This window comes from Argiope bruennichi, chromosome 8, assembly GCF_947563725.1.
Source record: "Argiope bruennichi chromosome 8, qqArgBrue1.1, whole genome shotgun sequence".
NCBI lineage: Eukaryota > Metazoa > Arthropoda > Arachnida > Araneae > Araneidae > Argiope > Argiope bruennichi.
This window is the reverse complement of record NC_079158.1, coordinates 66,555,252-66,577,641: the sequence shown is the minus strand read 5'-3', so window position 1 is coordinate 66,577,641 and position 22,390 is coordinate 66,555,252. Positions and strand designations below refer to the sequence as shown.

Sequence of the window (22,390 nt, the reverse complement as noted above, 5' to 3'; positions counted from 1 at the left end):
ACATATCGAATTTCTTTGCCTTATGTCTTCGAATTTATAAGTTTTTATATATACATGTGTTGTTGTTGTTTCTTATGGCACTTGCCATGGACATTCCCGCTGTTACGAAGACAGCGATTTAAGCCGATAAGGTGCGTCTCTTGTTTTTTCAGTGGCGCCATCTAGGGCCAAGAGTACGACTTTTACCACTACACACGTCATTCACAGAGCGTAATTTAGAGCTGAATCAGAGAAAGATAACCCAGATCCAGTACCCCCAGTGATATTTCTCTCGACATGAAGGACTATGTGACCACGACAGATTTGAACGCGCGCCAGTCACACACACGCAGGGAGTCTTCTGCCGGCGGGTTCGAACTCGCAACCCAAAGGACGCAAATCTAACGCCCTACCAACCACGCTATCCCGGTCCATATATACATGTGAAAGCACATATTGATAGACGATAGCCGTTTTATGGATTCAGTTCAAAATTTTACTATCTATATTTTAGATATCAAACCTGTGTACAAAATTTTATCTATCTAGCTGTCTTTGTTTTGTAGTGGTTAAATTATTTCGTGCTTCAACAATAAGGAAGATTTCCGAATTGATTACATTCAAAATTTGACAGATATTTATAATTTGGTCGAAAGTCAATATACCAAATTTCAGCAATCTAACATAAAGCGCTTTTGAGTTATTGTGTTCACGGACAGACTAAAGGAGAGACAGACATAATGCCAAAATGTATTTTTGGGACTCAAGAAGGTCTGAAATGAGGTTTGTCAAAATCTGGAGTTTGAATTTTTCGATAATTAAAATTCTTTTATATTTCGTATACGAAAAAGAAGAAAAAAAAATCTTGTGGGAGTTGTCTACCTCAATCTTTTCCGAATACTATCGAATATAGATGATAACCCCTCGCATGAAATTGTGAACATAGGGAAGGCGACGAAGGCCACGAGTGCTCAGATTTTTCTTTTCAGTGTTCCGCTATAAAAATATGTTTCATAGTACAATAAAAAACTAAATATACATTTTTTATGCCTTTTTTTCAAATTTATAAAAAACAAAATTTGTTGTAAAACTGCAATTTAATAACAAAATCATACACTAAATTATATTTGCTTGAATCGTTATAAACTATCGCTTTTATATGCATGCGACAGTACGGCCCGATACATCAATCCTTTGACGGATTTGAATCAGAATTTGATAAGGATTTATACTTCAGATGTTGAAACTGCTTACAAAATGTTATTCACATTTCTCTTTACATTTTGTGGATATCGTGTTCACTTACATTTAAACAGCTAGACAGATTCGATTCCGTTCAAATTTTGATGGAAAACTACAAATTGCTGCTTAGACCCTATACATTATTAAATCTGTCTTACTCGAAGCATTTAAGTTACAGTGTTCACGGACAGATATAATTCTAAAAGACGTGTTCAGAGATGGCCAACATCTGGAGATTCATCCAAATCTCGAATTCGAATTTTTTTATGTCGACTACAATACTTTCTCTCTGCGTACTTCGAATGTGAAAAAGTAATAATAAAAGAACAAAATTTATCGGCTGTTATTAAAATATTACTATAAAATTTCAGTTATCGAACTTTTATATATAAACATGAATTCACATCGATGATATACTTTCACTAGCGCTTCCAGCATCCTACTTATTATGAGATCGATATTAATTCTAACGTCTATCTAGGAAACCGAATTATGGATTTATCGCTTTAAGGCACCAAAGTCGTGACTTTCTGGATTCTGAGGAACGTGATCAATTTCTCAATAAAAGATTTATGTTCACGGTCACGTTGTATATGAATTGCTCCTTGCTGAAGTTACTACGAAATAAATATTTATAGACTCATTGAATAGGTAAATGATAACTCAGTTTCATAATTCATTGTCGAAAAATTCATGGAGTTCTTAGCCAATAGTTTTATCAGTTTTCCACAACTTGGATATTAAAGTTGTACCAGAAATGTGAAACAAGTTAAATCAATTTTATTTATTTTTGTAGTTACGAATTCGATCCATAAAAGAAAATATATAAAATTTATATTTATTAAGTTTTCAAACTTAAAGTTTTAAGTTTTCAAATAAAGTTGAGTAGTAGTTAATTATATATATTGAATAATAATAATAGTTTATAAACTTGTATTGAATAAAATAATCAATACTGTAACATTCCCCGTTTCCCAGTACTGATAGGACATTGTGTTGTACTGATTGTGTCGTCGCTGTTACTTATTAAACTCCTCGGGATAGCCAGATGGTGGATCTTTTCACCTGGGTGGTCTCGCATCTGTTCATTAGCGACTACATTGGAAGACCACATATGGAATTCCTCGTCCCAGAGGTATTGATAGTACCACCTTCAAAGAGAAAGGGGTGTCCAAACATCTGGATGCTAGATGTTTCTCTTTGTGAAAGGACTTTCCCACGACCCATTGGCGCCGCTGAGAGAGCATATGGCTGAACCCTGATTGGCCGAAAAAGAGCTCAAATGACCAATGTAAATTAAGAGGCGGAGATTGTCGCCGAAATATAGCGCGGAGATTTTTTTAGAGGGTGAGAAGAAACGAATTGCAGAGGACGGTTGAACTACGCCCACGAGTTCGGAGTCTGAGAAACTACCCCTGGAGTTGTGTTGACATGATGGAGAAGTGAATTCCAAGAAAAAAAACCTTCGATTTTGTCTGTTGTATCTCCTACTACAGGTGTAAATATCTGTTTATTTAACCAAGATTAGAACAAGTTGTTTTTTGTATATATAGGGCTGTAAAATAAAGAATTGTCTGGAAATTCTACTTTGTTATTTGATCAGTCTAGATCAGAACATTACAATACACATGTTGGTAAATTTCATAATTCTAATTTAAATTCCTTTCAAAAACTAAAAATATTTTTTAGAATCGTATCAATAGACTTACATCGATTGATAGTTCAATTTTAATTTGAAAATTATATGCTGTATGAGTTGAGCTTCAAGATGCTACTTTTTAATACTAATATTCATCGTTTTTCTGAAACTGCGTTATTCAAACCAAAAAGTGTGGTCCCCCAAAAACTTGTTCGCATTCTCACTTAAATTTGCCAAGCCAGCGAATGCCTTGCATGACATTGGCGCCCAATAGTTACGGAATATTAACATTTGGCGTGAATTTAACGTTTTTGCTCAATCTTTGGTGCGACTCTTGGCGAGTTTTATAGCAATTAATCTCTGGCTTGCGCTTAATAGCATTCAAAAATCGAATTTGCGCTTTAGACACATTTTTTTGACTCGATTGGAACAAAATTGCACTTGAAGTTACAAATACCCATACCTAATTTGATATATTTAAGTCTGAATGTCTTTTTCTGAATGTACAAACTGCAAACAGTCAACCTGTTGTTAGTTTTGTCTCAGGCTCAGACAAGTATCCACACTACAGATGTTAAATATGTGTATCGAATCGTATCTTTCTAGCTCACTTTGTTTTGAAGTTATCGCGTTAATTTATATTCGGACAGACGGACTTTCTCTGAACAGATTTTACTCAAAATTTGATAGTAATCAGCAAATTTGATGCAAAGACTGTATACCGAATTTCAATCGTCTAGCTCAAAGGTGTTTTAAATTATCTTTGTCACAGAGAGACCGACATTTACCAAAAATGTGTTTTTCGAACTCAGTGAGGTTTAAAACATGGAGATTTGTCAAAATCTCGAGTTCGCATTTTTTGAGACTTAATATATTTTCTCTGTACTATACGTATACGAGAAGGTAAAAACCATTTTTAACTATTATTAACTATTAAATACTGGCCTGCTGTTTCTAAATGCCCATAAAATATGCTAAAACATAAAATTCCATTTATATCCATAAAATTCCATTTATATCCCATTCCATTTATATTCCATTCCATTTATATTCATAAAATTATTCCATTTATATTCCATTCCATTTATATTCATAAAATTATTCCATTTATATTCCATTCCATTTATATTCATAAAATTATTCCATTTATATTCCATTCCATTTATATTCATAAAATTATTCCATTTATATTCCATTCCATTTATATTCATAAAATTATTCCATTTATATTCCATTCCATTTATATTCATAAAATTATTCCATTTATATTCCATTCCATTTATATTCATAAAATTATTCCATTTATATTCCATTCCATTTATAATCCTAAAATTATTCCATTTATATTCCATTCCATTTATAATCCTAAAATTATTCCATTTATATTCCTAAAATTATTCCATTTATATTCCTAAAATTATTCCATTTATATTCCTAAAATTATTCCATTTATATTCCTAAAATTATTCCATTTATATTCCTAAAATTATTCCATTTATATTCCTAAAATTATTCCATTTATATTCCTAAAATTATTCCATTTATATTCCATTCCATTTATATTCCTAAAATTATTCCATTTATATTCCATTCCATTTATATTCCATTCCATTTATATTCCTAAAATTATTCCATTTATATTCCATTCCATTTATATTCCTAAAATTCCATTTATATTCCATTCCATTCCATTTATATTCATAAAATTCTATTTATATTCCATTCCATTCCATTTATATTCATAAAATTCTATTTATATTCCATTCCATTTATATTCATAAAATTCTATTTATATTCCATTCCATTTATATTCATAAAATTCTATTTATATTATACTGAGGTGTCACGTTCCTCTCATACAAAATGTGTATGGAAGCAACATGAATAACACTTTTAACCACTTCAGCACAAATTGATTCGAATATGCTTCAAAGATTATGACTAGGATTAATGACAGTTTTTCGATGCTACATTTTACCTATAGCCCGATGATAATTTAATGAAAAAATTTCACTTCGTAATCACATTATGCTATTTTCAAAATTCAGTTTCGTAGAGTTTTTTTTTCATGCAAGATTATAATGAGATTTCATGTATCAGATGCTAAGAATAAAAGTTTAAAGCAGCGTATCATAGATGCTATTCAATCTTTAAATTCTCAACTGCTTGTAAATACATAATGTGAAATTGAGTATCGTCTGAAAATCTGTATGCACAATCAAAGGATCTCACATTGAGATTTATAAACTTCGAAAGTTTTAGGGTAAATAATTACAAGCATTTTGTTTCTATACTTTATAGTTGATTTGGTGTTTCTGCAATCTGTATAAAATTTCTTGAATATTGTATACTGATACATTACATAAACAGGTGATGCAATTAATATTCCTTTCAGATATATCTCTAAAATGAAAGCAAATGGACAGAAATTTCTCAAGTTTGTATCAAAGTAAACTAGTTCAATTTCTTAACGATAAGAAATAAACCTCTCAAAGCCTTATATTACATATACCATTTCAAATTAAGTAATGAATTATTAATTTGAAATTAATAATTCATACATTTTAACCAAATTTAGATAAAAATGATGACCGGCAACTCTTTGAAAATTTTAGCAATAAAACATTTTAAAGTCAATTGACACGTAACTGTAAATATATAATATTCTGAGTTCATACCATGTTGATTTTGTTTAAAGCAATACTAGCGATATTTTGGGACGGACCTCGTCATTTTGAAGCGGTTAAACGACGAGTATCACACCTGAGCTGGCACCCTTTCTCCAAACTTCCACCCCACACCAGAGGGAGGACGTTGACTCCGGCGGATTTAACGTGCACCAGACACGCTTACACGACAGTTCTTCGATAGAATTGTGTCTTGAATCTATAACCCTCCTGTTCCGAAGCCGATACCTTACCATCAGGTATCCGCGGCTCTCGAACACTGTTTAATCTTTTATTGAAAGAAATAGCAATTCGCCATCTGAGATTCCTACCTTAAAAACACCAGAAACATTAAAAACAGAAAACCAAATTACGACAGAAATATTCATATAAATATGTACACAATTTTCGTACTTAAAGAGTTCCATTCAGTTATAAATAATAAGAGAATTTTAATTTCCGTACTATAATAAAACTTTCTAAATTATGCTTTGAAATATTTACTACCCAAATAATACCAAAAGCTCTTAAAAAGGTTCACTACGTCATAAAGAATATCGCATTAAACTTTTATTGAGCTCCTGATTAAGGAGCTTGACCTACAAAACTATTTTGGTTTTACAACAAAAGTTTCATTACCGAAGAATAAAATGAAATTCCTCTTTCGAAACGAGAAGATTATTTCGTTTATCAGCAACCTGCAGTTGATGCAATTTCCCGAGCTTTGTGCAACTCCGATGGTGTTTAAAAGAATTAAAAAGGTACAAAAGTGCTGCATTTAATGATAAAAGCATTCCCTTTACCGTCCTAAAATAAGCTCCTTATCGTTTGTAGCAATGCTTTCATAAAATAAAATGAATCATTTTTTTTTCAAACGCTTGCTTTTAAAATGATATTTCTTAAGTTACTTCATCTACTTACGAAATACGAAAGACAATTCACAAAGTGAAAATTTAACATGACTTGAAAGAAAGGAATTTAATTTACACTTTTGATCTGAAAGCCTTTAAACTTCTTGAATCAAAAAATTCCAGGAAGAATTAATTCACGCTACTAAGTTTAAATATTTAAGTTAACCTTCCGTCGAGCGCAATGCAAATCCTAACACGATCGGGCGCAATTCATCTAAGAGATTAATGTACTCAATTAATGCAATTTTTGAATGTATGTTAAAAAAAACATATTAAACATAACTTTTCACTTACATTTGAGTATATTTAGGCTTTAGATCTTGCTGATTGGTGCAAAAAAAAACTCGTGACTTCATCTCACAGATTAGTTGCGCCCAATGGAAGGTTAAGAAAGCTCATCACCTGTCTCGTAGCATTTTGAATGATATCCTTAGATTTTTTTTTTCAGAAACATTACCGTTAATGTTTCATTTTTACTTTCTACGTAGTTCAGAGAAAGTAAAGTAAACGTTGAAAAATCAGAACGCGACGTTTTGACGACTCTTCACGTTTTAGACCTCCTACAGTTCGAAAAATATATTTTTGGAAAATATCCTGTCTATCTGTGACAAAGACAACTCAAAAATGTGTTGAGCTGGGCTGTTGAAATTTGATGCGCAAACATGCAGATTTCTGTCAAATATTGAATAAAATCTGTGTAGAAGAAATCCGTCATTTCAGCTGTTCCAATATAAGTTAGCAGGGTGAATACAAAACAAAAAGAGCTAGATGGATGAGATTCGGTACACAGATTTAAAAATAGTATAGACTCAAATTTTGAGCCAAAGCCAACAACGGGTTGACGATCTCGGTCTGTACTTTCGTAAATATATAAACGCGATAGCTCAAAAACACAATGAATTAAATATATGAAACTTGGTGTGGGATTTTCTGACTACAAGAGCAGTTTTGTATCAAATTTTTGATTCATGCTATCGAGAAAAACGTGTGTCAATGCACAAATTAGATTTTCGAATACTATCAACAGCATACCACGGATTAATCGCCAAAACATTCGCCAAGGATAAAAAGATAAATTTTGTAAGAATGGTAAATTTACGCCAAATGTTAATATTTCGTAACAATTCTACTCCAGTGGCATGTGTTACAACATGTCTCTGACATGAGAAGTTTATTACAAAGTATGCGAGAAAGTGTTTGGGACACCAACACTGCTGGTTATTTTCAGAAACTGGAAAAATGCAGATATGCAAGCTCGGATGAATACGAAAGTTGTTCAAGCATGGTAACACATTTCTTGGCAATTTATTTCTTTAATATTAGGGGGTCACAGATATTGTCATCCAGGAAAGCTGAACTGTTCTTACAGTTTTTAGAGAATTTCTTTACTTTAAACGGAAAAGATCATTACTGGCAGATTTACTTGTAAGATGAATTTTTAGCATAATCTTATTTTCGCTTTTTCGCAGATGAAGAATATAAAGAGGAAGAACTCTAATGATCAAAAAATTCGAACTCTATTTTTCAAAGCAACTCCAAGTTATACTTCTCTTAATCCAAATAACACATTTCTGCCTGTCTTATTTGGTATAAAGCTTATGCGCTTCCACAAATATGCCAGTCTGCTTACGCCCCTTCCTTCCAAATATGCCAGTCTGCTTACGCCCCTTCCTTCCAAATATGCCAGTCTGCTTACGCCCCTTCCTTCCAAATATGCCAGTCTGCTTACGCCCCTTCCTTCCAAATATGCCAGTCTGCTTACGCCCCTTCCTTCCAAATATGTCAGTCCGTGAAAAAATAACTCAAAAGATTTAGTACACAAATGCGACATTTAGAATGTAGATCCTAAAAGCATTTTGATTAAAATCCGTCAAGAAATTGAACGTCTATCCGTCTGGATGTAAATAACTGAACTCAAACGACAAAAAATAAATGAAATTTAATATGCAATTTTATAATTAAAATGCAGTTTTGTCATATTTTTATTTCAATTATATAGTAACAGATGCACAAAATGCATATTCGATTATTTTTACTACGCTAGGAAATATAAAAGTAAAGTAGCAATAGTAATTTTTACTATACCACGAAATATATAATCCAATACTAATTAAGTGGTTTCTGAAAATAAAAATCAGAGCATTGATAACATTCAAGGCTTATTCAAAGTTCATAATTTTATATTTAAGAGGGGAATAGATTTCATTTATCGATATTAAATTTTTGTCATTTAGATACTTAAATGCTTTGTCGTATACCGGGCGACATCGATTAATCACATTTTTACACCTTTAAAAACAATTAAATAATTCATAAATATTATAATTCAGTGTAAAAATGTATGAATGCATACATGTCCGCAATGGCCATAATCTATCAAGATAGGCCAGGGAAATTCATAATTTCATAATCCGACAGTGTCAAACTTGTTTTATAACTCGTGGCAAAACTTTATCTTCTACGGGATAAATAAATCGAGCCTCTTACAAGTACTTTAGTACATGCACTAGAACATGACAATGATGATGTTACAACTCTACTTTAGCAAACTATCCTAACTCCCATTTGAGTGAGTACTCTATCAATCTCTAGACGTCTGTACAAACAGGAAGGAAGCACTTTGTTTATAACAATTCAGTTTACTGTAAAATAAATTTGAATCGACATTTGTACAGATGGAGAGAAAGAATTTCTGACATAAATTTATTACAATTTATTTTTGACAATTTTTTTAACGTGAGAAAGTTTTATATATGTCTGTATTTAGATACTCAATCCTACTTTGAGTATTTACATAGAAAAATTTAAGAGAAATAATTTTCTGACAATTGTACTTCATTATAATCCAGTTTTGTGAAGGCAATTTACTACTAACTTTTTGAAATTTGAAATTTTTAAAATTTAACTCGGTATAAAGGCATTAATTCATTCTCAATAACTTGAAAGCTTCAAATTAATTTTGAAATTAATTGTGCATCTTCGAAAAAGGGACATGATGTCATAAAAAACAATTATGACATGTGTGTGTGTGTAAACGACTTTCTTATTATTAGCATATACATAAAACAAGCAACCATTTATTTATTACTAATTTCCTTAGTCGATCAACTGTTGGCCAGTGTTGATGTCCTTAATTTCAATTAAATCTTATTTACATAACTTGACGTTTATGATTACTCTGAATAGAATTAAATTATCACTGCAAAGAAAATCTTTAATTTGTGCAAGAGGCAATTTTGTGCAATAATATTTCCGGCAGTTTGTGGGAAAAAAAATCAAAATTTCCCATCATCCTTAAAATTAAAAATAACTTTTAAATGTACGAAGATTTCTATCCTCAAAATACGTCTGTATCAAATTCAGTAGCTCTAAGTCAAACGATAATTTTTATACAATATCAACATACACATTCAATACTTTATCATAAAAAAGGCACCCTAATTTGCAAAACAAAAATCTAAACTTCATTGTATCATTTAAACTTAAAAATTAAAATCATATTTAACAAAATTTCCTATTTCATTACAAAAAAATGGAATATTGCACAAGATTTCAAATTCTTCATAAATTATATGTCAAATCATTATAAACTGAATCTGGTACACAACTGGTACATACCTGGTACAATGCATGATTTCCTGAATCAAATATTAACAATCAAATTAATTTATTCAAACAAAAATTAGAAAAATTATTGTATTTTAACAATGTCAGAGCTTTTTTTTTTAATTAAATTTCGAATTTTTAATATGAAAATAAAAACGGCGAACTGTAAAAGTTAATTTTGAAATTAATAATTTGAAATAAGGTTTGCATTCTTAACAAGATTTTTTTGTTCGAAGTAACACTGAATTTTATTTATTAATAAAAATTAATTACCCTTCGGCAATTCAAAATTTAATAAACCTAGATCTTTAATTTTTAATCGTAAACAAGATAAAGAAATATTATTCTTGTTCTTTTATTCATTCTTTCAAATATATATCTCGTAAACAATTCCATTCTTATATAATTACTTAATGAAAACGATAATGAATTTTTCAACTGAACGTCAGGATTTTGGCAATGCAAACATGACTTATAGAAACAAAATGAATTAAATAAAATATTTCCTCAACGAAATTAAATTTCCAGTATTTTTATTGATATCTTTTCCACGATATTTTTCTGAAAGATTTAATTTAATAGAACATTAAATTACTTTTGAACAAAACGGTTTTTCAGCGGCAACTCTGTGATAAGCACTCAACCGAATTTAAGTTTAATAAATAATTTAATACATCTAAGATAATTTAGCTAGGCTAAAATAATTCATTTTTAATATCTAAATAAAAGAAAGACTCTTCAAAATTCGCTTTTATTAAATTATTCAGTTGTCGTCTTACGTAGCTTATTATATATTAACTGTCTTTATATGAATTCTCATTCTTTTCAAAGAAACCCTTTTAATTTTTAAAATGAACAGATATACAGTGCGAGTCAAAAAAAAGTAAACACTAATTTTTCATGTGTGAAACAATATATAGCAAATATATTATTGACTTGTAACATAAATTAATATTGCATAGTTAAATAATTAATATTAAAATATTTAAATCGTTATAAATATTAAACAAATTGTAATTACAAGAAGAAATAAGCCGCTTAATCAAAAAATACACCCATTTTTGAGCGTCAAAAAAAAGTAAACACTGACAAGTCTTTCACTATAACGTTATCAATTTTGTAAGTGCCACCACTTTTTTTTCACAGAATCTTAAACAAAAGTGAATTCTTGATGTACATGTCGCTCTTCTGTTAATTTCTGAAATTTTCTGGAACATTTTTAGAAAACTGGATATGGGGAAACAAACATCACTAGAAACGAGAAAAATAATAATAAATTTGAAGAAAAACGGAAAATCATTACGTGAAATAGGACAAATTGTCCAAAGGAATCATTGCACGGTCAAAAAAATCATTGACAAATATACGAAGTATAAGCAGATTAAGGATTTTGAAAGAACAGGAAGACCAAGAAGACTTACTGATGCAGAAGTTAGAACTGTAGTACGAGAGATAAAACAAAATCCAGCTGAAAGTGCTGTAAAGATAGCGCAAAATGTATCTCAGACATCAGGAAAATCAGTAAGCGCAAGTACTATAAGAAGAACTCTTAATGATCATGGGTTACATGGTAGGATACCGCGTAAAAAGCCATTCATATCGAAAACAAATCAAAATAAGCGCCTGAATTTTGCTAGGAAGTACGAAAAAAATGATTTAAATTTTTGGAATAATATTTTATTTAGTGATGAAAAAAAATTTGAAATTTTGGCCCCTAAAAAGCAGTCGAAAATATGGCGATCGAAGAACGAAGAATTTGATGATAAATGTACAGTTAAAACAATTAAACATGGGGGTGGCTCTATTATGGTCTGGGGATGTATGGCGGCAGCAGGGGTCAGAAATTTGGTATTTATCGAATCTACGATGGATAAAATAGGCTACTTAAATATTTTAAAAGAAAATGTTGGCCCCAGTGTTGAGAAATTAGGACTGTCACGAACTTGGATCTTCCAGCATGACAACGATCCAAAACACACATCTAAAATTGTAAAAGAATGGTTACTATATCAGACACCCAAGACTTTAGACCATCCTCCGCAGTCTCCAGACCTCAACCCCATTGAACATTTATGGGCATATTTAGATAAAAAAGTACGCCAAAGAACGGTTTCAAATAAAGAAGAATTGAAAAAAACTATCTTGGAAGAATGGCAGAAAATCCCGATCGAACTGACGAAAAAATTGGTAGCATCTATGCCTAGAAGGTTAAAAGCTGTATTAAAATCTAAAGGAAAGCAAACAAAGTATTAATTGCTAATTTTTTTCATTCTATTTTGCTATCAGAGTTATCTGTTTACTTTTTTTTGACTCAGAAAGTTGGCTAGACATTTGTTTAAATTGAGCTATTTCTTTTTGTATTTTGTTTTAGCTTAACATTTATAAGCTGTTAAATTCTAATTAAATGAACATTTAATTTTAAGTATTTGTTTTACATTATAAGTCAATAATGCATTTGAAATAAAGCATTTTATACATGAAAAGTTGGTGTTTACTTTCTTTTGACTTTCACTGTATATGCACATCTTGAGTTATTTTCAATAATATCCCATCCAAATAAAGTATTTGAACAATGTTATGGGAAAGAATACATTGTTAAAGAACAAGGCCTAACAATTTGATTCTGCCAATAGCGATTAACTAAAAATTACAGTAGCACTTTTTAAAATTAAAATTAAGAAATCGGGTAAAATAAATTCCTTATCAATTCTTCCAATTTTTTATGGCCAGCGAAATTGTAAATAATATTCTACGTAAATAATTTCTTTTAAAAAAAAAAGTATAAGTTTTTTTTTTAAAGTGATTACTATAAAATATCTATTTTTATATTTGGAAGTAGAAAACACTTTCTCAGATAATTCTCAATTTCCAACAATAGGTTATTCCAGAATATTACATTCTGATAACGTTATATTTAAAGTTATTAAAATGTAAAACAAAAGAAAAATTGAATCTTGTTTAGATAATATAGTTATTTTTTTTTAAAAAAAAGGGTGTGTTTTTTTTTTTTCGCCTTTTTGTACACGAAAAAAAAAAGTTATCGTTACAAAACTTAAACTTACTTCGAATTCGAGATTTGACTAATCTCCATGTTTCAGACTTCCTTGAATCAGAAAAACATTTTTTGATTATTTCTCTTAGTAAACATGATAATAAAGCTTTGAGCTAAGCAGATGAAATTTCGTGTTCGGTCTTAAAACCAAATTTCTGTATTTCCATTAAATTTTTGAGTGAAAAGTATCAACAAAAAAAATCTGTCTGCTGATTCTAATAAAAGTAGACACAATAAATGTAAAACAAAGATCTATAAGAATAAAATTTTGTGCACTATTTTAGCATCTAAATTGCAGATATGAAATTTTTAATCAAATCCATCAGAAGGCTGACTGTCTGTTGATCTTCTGTACTTCCGCATTCATGTAAACGAAATAACTTAAAAGCACAACATTGTAATTGGTGTGCGACTGTGTAAGGCATTGACTGTGTGATTTCAATCAGTTGAGAAAAAAGCGCCCAAAATGCATATTCGATTTTCTTCATTACATTAAGAAGCACAAAGTGATCATATGCAAAATTCTTAAAATAAAATCTGAGCACTCATAATTTTTACGGACTTGCCCATTGTCCACAATTTTATAAAAAGAGTAAAAATACATTTATTAAAAAATATGCGAGAATGGTTAAGACAGTGCTCCCATCTGGTTTTTCATGTACTGAATAAAAAAAATTTTTTTAATAAAAAAAAAATATGGCTGTAAAAACCAAATAATAAACTCATTTTTGCAAATAGTAATGTTATAAATAAACAAATTTAAATCTTATTCACAATTTTTTTCTTTATTTTTAATTAATGTTTCAGAATTTCCTCTCTTGTAATAATCAGTATGACTTAATTTCCTTACAGTATTATTTTGGTTTAACATGCTCTTGTTTTGAAATTCATTTTTTTAAAAATCCGAAGCAGTTATTAAAAACGTGCTTAAAAGCATTTTTTTTAAAATATTTAATTATCCAACTTTTGCGAATTCTCCGGAATGATTGATCGCTAAAATTTTCAATTAAATATTTTATATAACTTGATTTAATAATTGCTCCGAAATATTTTTAAGCTTCAAATTTAAATTGGCATATAACTAATACTATTATAGAAGTCGTACATATTTCTCTTCATTGCAATATACCCTACATTTATTGTATTTATCTCTCCAAAAATTTGGACTTAAATTTGAAAAGGGCGTGCTTAAACTTCAATAAATACAAAAACTTGTTTGAAACACCAAACACATTTTTTAAATAATATGAATACAGAGAAAAGAATTATCGGCATTCAAGACGGAAGTGATTATACTTCAATAAATACAAAAACAATTTTTTTAAAACCAAACAGATTTTTAAAAATATGAATACTGAAAAGAAAACAACTCAGCACTGAAATATTATGTGTACTGCAGAAGAAATTTTTTTATTTACTCAATATCTCAAAAGATTATTCTACAAAAATTCCTTCGATTTTTCATAAAATTCAATTCTTTGTTTTTAATTTCAAAAAGTTTAAATGACATAAATAATATTTTGTTTTGGTTGATAAATATACTTCTGAAAAAAAATTATGAAATCTAAATTTTATATAGTCCTTCAATCATATGAAGTATTCAGTAAAATATTTCTGATCCTTCGAATCTTACAACAGAAAATGTTTCAATATTCTGCGACGGCATCTAGCCGAGTTATGAAGCTCGGAATATCATTACTTTAGGACAATCTACAATTTCTTAAATTTAAGCCAATCGGCCTTGAGAAACTCCGGGATATGTACATTTTTCAACACAGTCGATGGAGAGGTCCAAAATCGCGTGTTTTCATAGAATAGTAATTTTCAGATATTCATTACTTAAATTAGTTTTTTTGCAAAAGAATGGAACTTATTTTATCAATGTCAAGAACATTTTATGAAATAAATCCAAACTAGGCACATTTTTCATCAATTTCTAATTATATTAACATTTAATTATGCTTTCTTCTCTTAAAAATTGACTGTACTCTTTCTCCCATCTTATATATTAGGTTTACAAAATGCAACTGAATTCGATCCAATTGCTTATAGTGATTGATTGCTTACAGTAGACTTGAAGTAATATAGACCATACATACACATTAGATAACTGAATTATCTTTATAGCAAGACATATCCACATGTGATTAAAAATTGTGCGAATTGTTGCGTAGGGCAGATCATAGACCTTAGAACTACCAAATTTAGCATGTAATTACTTCTTGGATAGTAGGTAATTACTGAGAAAGTTTAAAATTTTTATTAGATTTTTAATTGAAATTATTTAGCTTGTTCATGTTTTCTCACCAAAATTAAGGAGCATATTATTGGACAAAAACAATTTTAAACCATTTGAAAATTAAAGAAACCAGCTTTTCAGAGATATCAACATTATCCCCAAACAAATTATTTTCTATATTTAAAAGAAATTCAAAATATCTGCAAGTACGAGTTAAAACAATACTTTCATTGTTTTAATAACCGTGTGTACTTTTATACGTAGTGCAATGGCATTAAATACAGTTTTTGAACCCAAACGATTTTTACTGTAACAAAGAATGCATGTTTAAAAATAAAACGGAGATACACGAATCAAATCTAAAATATTAGCATTTTGTGATGGTTCAGACTAGAGGATCAAAATTACTTTTAATAAATAATTTTATTTATTTCTCCGCGTTTTGAAACTGAAATGGGAATATCTTTTCATTCTTAAACTAAATCAATTAGTTTAAAATCGTATTTTGTAATTATCACTGGTCATTAAGAAGTGTGCTTAAATTCGTGACTTCAGACAAATGGATATGTAAATACTTTTCATTTTATCAAACGCACCAGGGAATGGCTCGTGGAATAGCTCCAGGGGAATGTTAAACGATTTACTCTTCCAGAAACTAATTTCATTTGTAGACAAGAATAAGAGAATTTGTACACAAGAATAATTTTTAACAAGAATAAGAGAATTTGTACACAAGAATAATTTTTAACAAGAATAAGAGAATTTGTACACAAGAATAATTTTTAACAAGAATAAAACCCAATTTGAAAACAAGGAATAATATATATTTGAGAGAATGTTCCCATTGCTATTTATTTCTTCGGGGTTAGAATCGTAAGTCCAGCAAGATCTTTGACAAAGATTTTTTTATCCCAGAACATTTCTAAAATCCTTTGCTTTCACCAATAACAGATTTAATAAACGCATTATTTCGAATAAGTTTTCTTTTGATTCCTGTCATAAAATTACATGATTAGAATTTAACCCTTTACGCTTGGAAAGGTAACTCGATGCCTAATTATCCACCTAATACAAAGATTTGTTTATTGCTGTGAAAAATAAATATAAATAATTGTTTTAAGTCGAATTTCTTTAAAAAATTAATCTGCATCTTTTTACCATTCTGTAGGCGTTTTTAATAATCAAAATTAAAAAATAAATAAATAAAACGTCAAAATGATGCACCATCTTGAATGGTGAATAAAAGGCACCATCCAAATGCAAAGGGTTAATTACGGTATTAAATAGCTTATCTTGATATGAAAAAGACAGCTCATTTTATTCTTTTTTCTTTTTTGAAATTTTTGTCCTGAAATCTATTTGCTGTCATTCCAAACGCTGTTCAGCAATCCAAAACAAAGATAAACAGACTTATGAAGGCAGAATAAAAAAGTTGCATTATATATCCTTTGTCATAATTAAATTACTCTGAAAATGGTTCTAATATGTTGAAAAGTAAATGATGAATAAATCATCTCATCTAAAATAGATATTTTATATAGTAAAACTATATTTGAGACTTTTCAATTTTAGAAAAGCTCTACGCAGTGTAGCGTTTTTTATAGCTCTCCGAAGCATTGATACACCTATTACGTTCACTTATTAGTAATACAAACGCTTGCAACTTTATACAGACTGTCAACTTCATATCATGATTTCATTGCATTTGATTGAAAAAATATGAGATGCACCAAGAAATCGAGAAAGTCAGAAAAAAAGTAAAATATAATCGTTTTATAATAGAATTACAATGAATCATATGAGTCCCTGTGAAACAAGATACTCAAATAAAATACCTCTCCCCATTCCTTCCTCAATTTAATTAGACAATGTCATATCGCATACAAAGCCATTTACCACATTATATCAGACAGTTAAAATAAATTAAACTTTATGATACTACATAATTATCATAATTAAGATAATTATGACTAACATAATTAAGATAATACATGATATCTTATCCTATAATAATGCATTTTGAAAGTCTGCATTCTCAAAACAGACGCCTGAAAGTTTATCAGCCAAATTTAATCATTTCTTCGACCAAAACTTTCCCCCTTATTAGATTCTTATTAGATAATAATTCTTACTTTTTAATATAGTTCAAAAAAAATTCTTCATTTAAATCAAATGCCAACAAAAAATATTATTCTCGTTTAAAGTAATATAAAGATAATTTTATAACCAAATAAGTTAGAAATTACTGGTTGGTTTTAGAAAATAAGTTATTTTTAAAAGAATTCGCAAATATATAATCAGGCGCTTCTTTCTCCGCTTTAATAATTGGGCCAAAAAAACAATCAAGTTAATGGAGCAAAAAAAAGTGCTTGGATTTCGAAGAATTTTCATTAACTTATACGACGCAATCTGTTAGAACCTTCATTATTTATTCTTTTACATATAAGCCTTATTAAAATATTTTTTGAAAGACCTTATTAAAGTGATAATGAAAAAATGCAGAAATGCACCTTTCGAAGTTTCATTGGATCAAGTTTATAAACCCCCTTTCATTTATTTATTTGCATTTCTTTTCGTTCCGATTCTTCTTTTTATCTATTTATTGGTTCTCATATCAGTATCTTTTTTGAAAGACACATACCATTAACAAATTTAATTTTATAGTTTATTTACAAACAAGCAGAGACAGATGTCATATAATCAGTAGGCAAAAAAATTAAAGGGTTTAGTACTCAACTAGATAGGAGATCCAAAAAATTAATTTTATGGACTTAGGATGATTTAAATTAACTATAATTAATTCGTATTCCAGTTGTAAACTTATCAATATATTTAAAACAGAATACTAGCATAGTCCTTTAACCCTTTGCACTAGGATGGTGACTCTCACTCACCATTCAAGACGGCGCATCATTTTGACCTTTTATTTATTTTTAATAGTTAAAAATATCTACATAGTAAGAAGATATAAATTAAAAGAGAGAAATAAACTTAAAAAATTATATATATTTGTGTTGCGGGACAATAAACAAATCTTTAAATTAGGTGAATAATTATGCATCGAATAACTTTTCCGAGTCCAAAGGGTTAATATTCATTCAGAAAAATTTTAATTAAATTCTATATATCAATACTGTAATACTGCATTTTATTTTTTAAATTATTGCCCGTTCCTTCTTTTTATTACATAGCTGGTTTGTTAAAAAAAAATAGGAAAGAAAATACATAATAATTATACTTGTCATTACAGAAAGGAAGAAAAAAGCTTTCAGCAAAAGATATCAGTAACGACTGAGTAAATATCCAGCCATCGGAAATGACATAGGAATTTTATTTGTTTGCATTTGAAAACTTTTTTTAAATCATTAAATATTAAATCGTTGCAGACTGATTTTGCAAACGATATTTTTAAGTAACCTCTATACCAAGAATTTATCTACATTTAATTGTTTTAAATGTCTATAAAATATTACATTTCAAATATTACTCTAACAAAATATATTTTTATTAAATAAAATCAAATTCATATTTATACACTTCATCGCAGAAGTTAAAAGAAGACATTTTTATTTCAAAATCTGCAAAAGAAAGCTTTACAAATTCCTCTTATTGTCACCATATGCAACTCTTATACTTCGGGTCAATAACAAAAAATATATAAAGAATTTAAGATTACTAAGCTAGTTTAATATTTAAATAAATCCAGATTAAAATTATTTTCCATTATTTTATTTATTAGATTCATTATTTACATGAATTTTAATCATCACATGTTCACTAGAAAGTGACACTAAATCGAATTTCTTAAAAATGCTTCAACAATTTTTCTTTATATTTAAGTCAAATCATACAAGTCTTTATACCTTAAGAATTTTTAATTAATCAAAAATCTATTTTATAAAAATAATGAATATTCTATTAAGTATTTGCATTGAAATAAAAGTTAATGATATCAAGTAAAGAATGAAAAAATATAGAATATATGCATTCAGATTTAGTTTTACTTTTCAGACAATCCCAAAACACAAAATTTTTCATTTAAAAAAACTTAACAGCAACTTTTCCCAATGCATGCAACAAATGGAAAAATCTCACAACATTTTTTTTACTTCTCCATAAAAATAGAAACTTCTTTAAAAAAAACTCACGTGTTGCTGTTTGGTCACTTCCAGCTCTTGCTTCGGCAATCAAAGATTGGGCCAAAGGTGTTGACCCCTCAGTGGGGGTCACTTGTGAGGTTAAAGACATTTGATTCAAATCCATGATTTTAGAGTCAAGTTTTTATGTTCATTTTTAATGCATCTGGAAATATCAGAAAAATAACAATCCTGATCTTAAAAATTTAATTACCATTTATGCATTAGAATAACATAAAATATCTTCACGCATTGAAACTGCTCAGATAAGCGCGCCCGTCCAGCAGTTGAGCCATCATCTGTGTTGAAGACCGAAAAAGAATTTGTTAGTATCGAAAAAGGGTTGCCAAGTCCTCTGAAGATTTCTACTTTCGCCAAGCTGAGGCGATAAATGGGTAAATGTGGTTGCTGCTCACAATTCGTCGGAATTATTCAGCCGAAATGTTGGTAATTTTACTATTCGATGAAGTTGAATCATTCATCTCTGTTTTCGACAGACGGAATAAAATCATTTCGCTTTCAACATCTAATAAATCATGAAGGCTTTACTTTCGAGATGCAACATTTTAATTCAAATATTTATTGAAGTTGAAGAAAGTTTCTGAAATTTATTTTAATAAAAGTATATGGATTGCTCTTAAGTGTACGACATTTTGTACATGAGAAGTTTTATATTTAAAAAAAAAAGAAATGTAAGAATAATTTCACAAATAAAAATGAAATCTAATAAGAAGGAAGGGGCAAATATAATTCAATCAAATATGGAATATAAAGTCAAGAAGAGTGACAGTTATGGTGACAGTTAAGATATCCCTAACATAGGCAATGTAAAAAAAAACTAGCGATAACTATTGCGTCAAATTTAGTTCGTATAAATTTCACTACATGAAAAAATCTATAATGCAAATAAAAATTAAAATGAACCATTGAGAAAAAAAAAGAGTTGTTCTTGTTATAATCATAATGTAATTGATAACATATAAAGATTTAGATACGATCCTGATCGGATCCGGATCTAGGGATGAAACAGCCATTATATCATTTAAATTCAGCTGTCCTTTTGCTCTATATTTTTGCCCATTTTCTAAAAAATGTATTAAAACTTTTTATACATTTTTAAGTCAAAAAAAGTTTTTAAAAATCTCAGATGGTAGAAATTTTGACGAATGGAGACAAGTTTAATTATTTCAGTTAAATTCCGAACATAAAGCAAGAGCCGATTAAAAATTTAATTTTCTTGAAAATGACTTGTCGCATCCTTTTCTCGTAAATAGAAAACTTAGCAAAAATCTATTTCTTGATACCAAATCAGCAAAAGTTGTTTATAGAATTTTATAACATAGGATGATTCTGAAATGTTTACAAAGGGAAATTCACCGATGTTTGCGCTTCCTTTTCGCACTATACAGCCGCGGTGACCTAGTGGTTAGGTCTTAGTTGACTTAGGGGTAGGAGGTTTCTAGGTTCGAAATCCAATTCCAACGAAGAAACGTCGTACTTTACATCCGGTGAAACCAAATGTCCACCTGCTCGTGTGGTGTGGAAATTTTGAAGAGTGGGAGTGCCAATTCAGGTATCATCCTCATCATTTGACGGGGTTCAAAATTTAAAAAAATCATTTCTAAATAAACACCAGAGTTGCTTTAAAACGGGACGTTAATATAATTAGATTAAATTAATGCAGATTAGTTTTCGTGATTTTAACAGTAATAAAAATTGCAGAAATAAACATTGAACCTTACCAGCATTTTTAATTGAGGTTCTGTGTATTTGAATTGATAGAATTCATCTAGTAAGATTTGCTCATTTTTCTTTAAACCTCAAGCTGCTTATCTCGAGATTTCCGCTGGTTGGCAATCAGTCCATTTTCTATTGCATCCCGCGTTTTTCGTAGTTTACTGTGTTTGTTTTTACAATTACACATTTTTATTATATAATATTATTATCGTCTAACATATCATAACTATTATCGTGTAGAGTATCATAATATTATCGTATATCATTTCATTTTGTTTGAAAAATATTTGAACTTATTTGCAAACATAATTGTATAATTTAATATTGTTTAATACATCATAAATCTTATCAATTTCAGTCATTTTTATTTCCTGAGCAAAAGAAAAGAAATATTAAAAGAGAATCGAATCTTCAGTTCTAATTAGCGTAACATAATAATGTTTTGAGCTTGAATCCCCAATCCATCGCAAAATCGTCAATCTTTATTCTGCTTTTAAAATAACATTTAATTACATAGCAGCTAGAAAAAAAAATGTTTTTAATACTGACGCAACGAACTTGAGTATAAATCGAATAACTGACAAGCAATAAAAAATATTGCTGCACAATTTTCTCTAAAAATTAATTAAAATTGTAGGAAATAAAATTATTGTCAATAAAAAGATTATTTGTTTGTTTTTATTTTTATAAACTTTAAGGTGATGTAAATATGAACTATTAAATGGAGTGAAGTTTCCAAGTAATCAAAACTAAAATCTTTTTATGAAGCCATTGGTACCTCACTAAAAAATTTGTAAGAAAAGAGAAATTCAACAATGAATTTTGAATCTTAGCATAACTTAATGCATCAAAATTTTGTTCCGCTGAAAGTCCTGTCTCTAATATACAGTGTGGTCACAAGATCTCTGATTACAAGAAATTTTTGTAAAAAAAAGCTATTATAATTTGCATATTTTTGCTTCAATTAGTTGTAAAGATGTTTATAAAGGTTTTAGTAAAGCCAATTGCGTCAGTAGATTTCAATGTTTGCATCTCGTAAATGTCAAAACGGACTACAGTACCCGCCCGTCAAGTATCATGCTAGACACAGCATCTTTGTTCCTATCTTTGAAGGCACTAACATTTTCATGTGGCGTTGCAAATATTTTAACTTTCATGTAAAACTAAAATTGATATTGAATTA

General features: G+C 29.2%; 1 protein-coding gene across 1 annotated transcript in view; it reads right to left on the bottom strand.

The window, feature by feature from the left end:
* LOC129981237 (synaptotagmin-15-like) overlaps positions 1–19,809 on the bottom strand; it is a 358,403-nt gene extending 338,594 nt beyond the window's left edge. Inside the window, exon 1 of the mRNA XM_056091995.1 lies at positions 19,483–19,809. Coding sequence (XP_055947970.1) covers positions 19,483–19,597 — 115 coding nt within the window. The 5' untranslated portion in view covers positions 19,598–19,809. The remainder of the gene's footprint in view (positions 1–19,482) is intronic.
* Positions 19,810–22,390: the final 2,581 nt, after the last annotated feature.